Below are 2,070 nucleotides of genomic sequence, written 5' to 3'. Positions count from 1 at the left end.
TATATATATATAATTTCAATTTTGATCACCGGTGTCTACAATGTAATGATCAGGCTCGTTGTTGTTGCACGCAAAAGAATTGAGCTCGATTCGCATCTTGGGAGGAAGATCTCATCGAGCATCTCTGTTTTTCTGCTTTGTATGGTCTGTGCCAGCAAGGCTTAGGGACGTCAGATAATTACAGTTAATCAGTTACTGATCTTCTTCTTTTATCTTTCTATCCCCTTCCCTCTCCGTCCCTTCCCGTTCGCCCAATTAATCGGGCTTTCATGGTTTTTGTTGTTGTTTTGTTTTTCAAAATAGTCACGTTTCTCACTTTGTAGAAAACGAAGGATACTCTTTCTGTTTGTTATAAAAGCTCATTCTATTTTATCTGTAAGTACATTTTAAATCTGTACTTTTAAAATGTGTCTAGACTCTATGGGGTGTGTGTGGATGTGTGTGTGTGTGTGTGGAGGGGGGGAGGGGAGTGGGGGAATTTACAAATGTGCTGTTTTTCAGTAATAATATGCTATGTCTCAATGACTGCTCAATTGTGAACGATTTGCTGAGCGGTTTTGTGTCTGCCTTTCTGCTATGTTGTTCCTCAAGTAACGCTGTGTTTTTAAAAAAAGCTTTCTACAATCTGTTAATAACGGTTCATGTGTTGAGTGTTTATGCATTTTCCATGTTTTGCTGCAACAGTGTGTATTATCTCTACGATTTGAAATTGTTTTCCTATATTTTTTGAAAAATCGAAAATGGATTTAAGAACACATGAAACGCCCATTGTGATTTTATTTTCAGTCACAAACGGTAACTATAATAACTTTTTCAATGGTGCTCTTTTTCCGTTTCCCCATTCAGACGATCTGCTACAAAGTCTTGACCACTACGAAACCATAATACCTCAGCTCGTAGACCATCGAGGCAACTTCCTCAGCTATGACGTCACACATTCCAACGCACTACGTCATCAAAAAGTGCAGAACTCTCGATCTAAACGTTGGGCGAGGCGGCTACGGTTGAAACCGCACAAGAACAATAACCCGAACCTGTTTCTGGACGGATCCGATCAGCTCGGCAGGAACTCTGTTTTTTACAAATTGTCTGCTTATGGAAAAGAGTTCCGATTCAACCTAACTCTGAACACTCAACTGCTCACGAAAGACTTCGCTGTGGAATTATGGGATGGCTCGGGAAAAGTGGATACAAGCGAAGAAATCTGGGACTGCCACTACACGGGTACAAGCTTGGATAGCCCTGGTTTGGACGCTGCCATCAGCAATTGCAATGGTTTGGTAAGTTTTTATGTTTGATCGTAAGTTCGTTCATTGTGTTTCTTTGTTTGGTAAGTTTTTTATGTGTGTTTGTTTATTTTTATGTATAACACCGTACGGAACGCAAAGTGGGTCATTTTGAAAGTTGGACGACTTTATGCCCATTTGAAACTTTATGGTTACCTAAAGGAATTGCAATCTTATTTCTGAAAGAGCAAAAACCAGTTTCTAATGCGTCCTTATCTCTCCATTCCTGTGACTGAGTTTCTGATACCATCGTCTCTCCATGCCAGTGACTGTGGCTCAGTCAGTTTGGAACGTGATAAGACCGTGAGCTGTAGCGTTTATGTAGATCTAGCACAAATTGCCCAAGTTTGAAAGATCCGATGACACTGCAAGTCTAAAAGAGATTAATAATGTATGGTCAGATACCATAGCAGATCTTGATAATAAATTACGATGAAAGAAGAAAGAGGAATACATTTCGGTTTTAGTTTTTCTCATCCTTGCCCGAAGACAACTGCATCTCTGTCAAGGTGGGAAAGCAACGTCTGTGGTGTAATGTTTAGCCGCTTCGCCTTGCGTGCAAAAGACACGGGTTCTATTCCTAGGTAGGAAACATACTATTTTTTTAGGTATCCCAGCCTACCTGGTGGGATGGATGGTTGGTCGGTGCTCTGGTGTAGTTTGCTTTTTCTTTACTATCAAATATCGTTCGTCCTAATCTCCCCTCTTTGTGTATCTAGTCTTCGGCACGTATATTATGCGACCTAATTGTGCTGCAAGTTCCACTTAAAACTCTTACTAAACT

The 2,070-nt window shown here is 40.4% G+C and overlaps 1 protein-coding gene across 2 annotated transcripts in view; it reads left to right on the top strand.

Annotated features, from left to right (window-relative positions):
* LOC106012210 (A disintegrin and metalloproteinase with thrombospondin motifs 6) overlaps positions 1 to 1,280 on the top strand; it is a gene marked incomplete at its 3' end in the record, with an annotated part of 7,620 nt that extends 6,340 nt beyond the window's left edge. For both annotated transcript variants that reach the window (XM_013084412.2, XM_013084413.2), the window contains 1 exon segment: positions 847 to 1,280. In XM_013084412.2, coding sequence (XP_012939866.1) covers positions 847 to 1,280 — 434 coding nt within the window.
* Positions 1,281 to 2,070: the final 790 nt, after the last annotated feature.

The sequence above is a fragment of the Aplysia californica genome, unplaced genomic scaffold (genome assembly GCF_000002075.1).
Source record: "Aplysia californica isolate F4 #8 unplaced genomic scaffold, AplCal3.0 scaffold00291, whole genome shotgun sequence".
NCBI classification, from domain to species: Eukaryota; Metazoa; Mollusca; class Gastropoda; order Aplysiida; family Aplysiidae; genus Aplysia; species Aplysia californica.
Note: the sequence above shows the minus strand (reverse complement) of the source record. Positions and strands in the feature narration are given on the sequence as shown.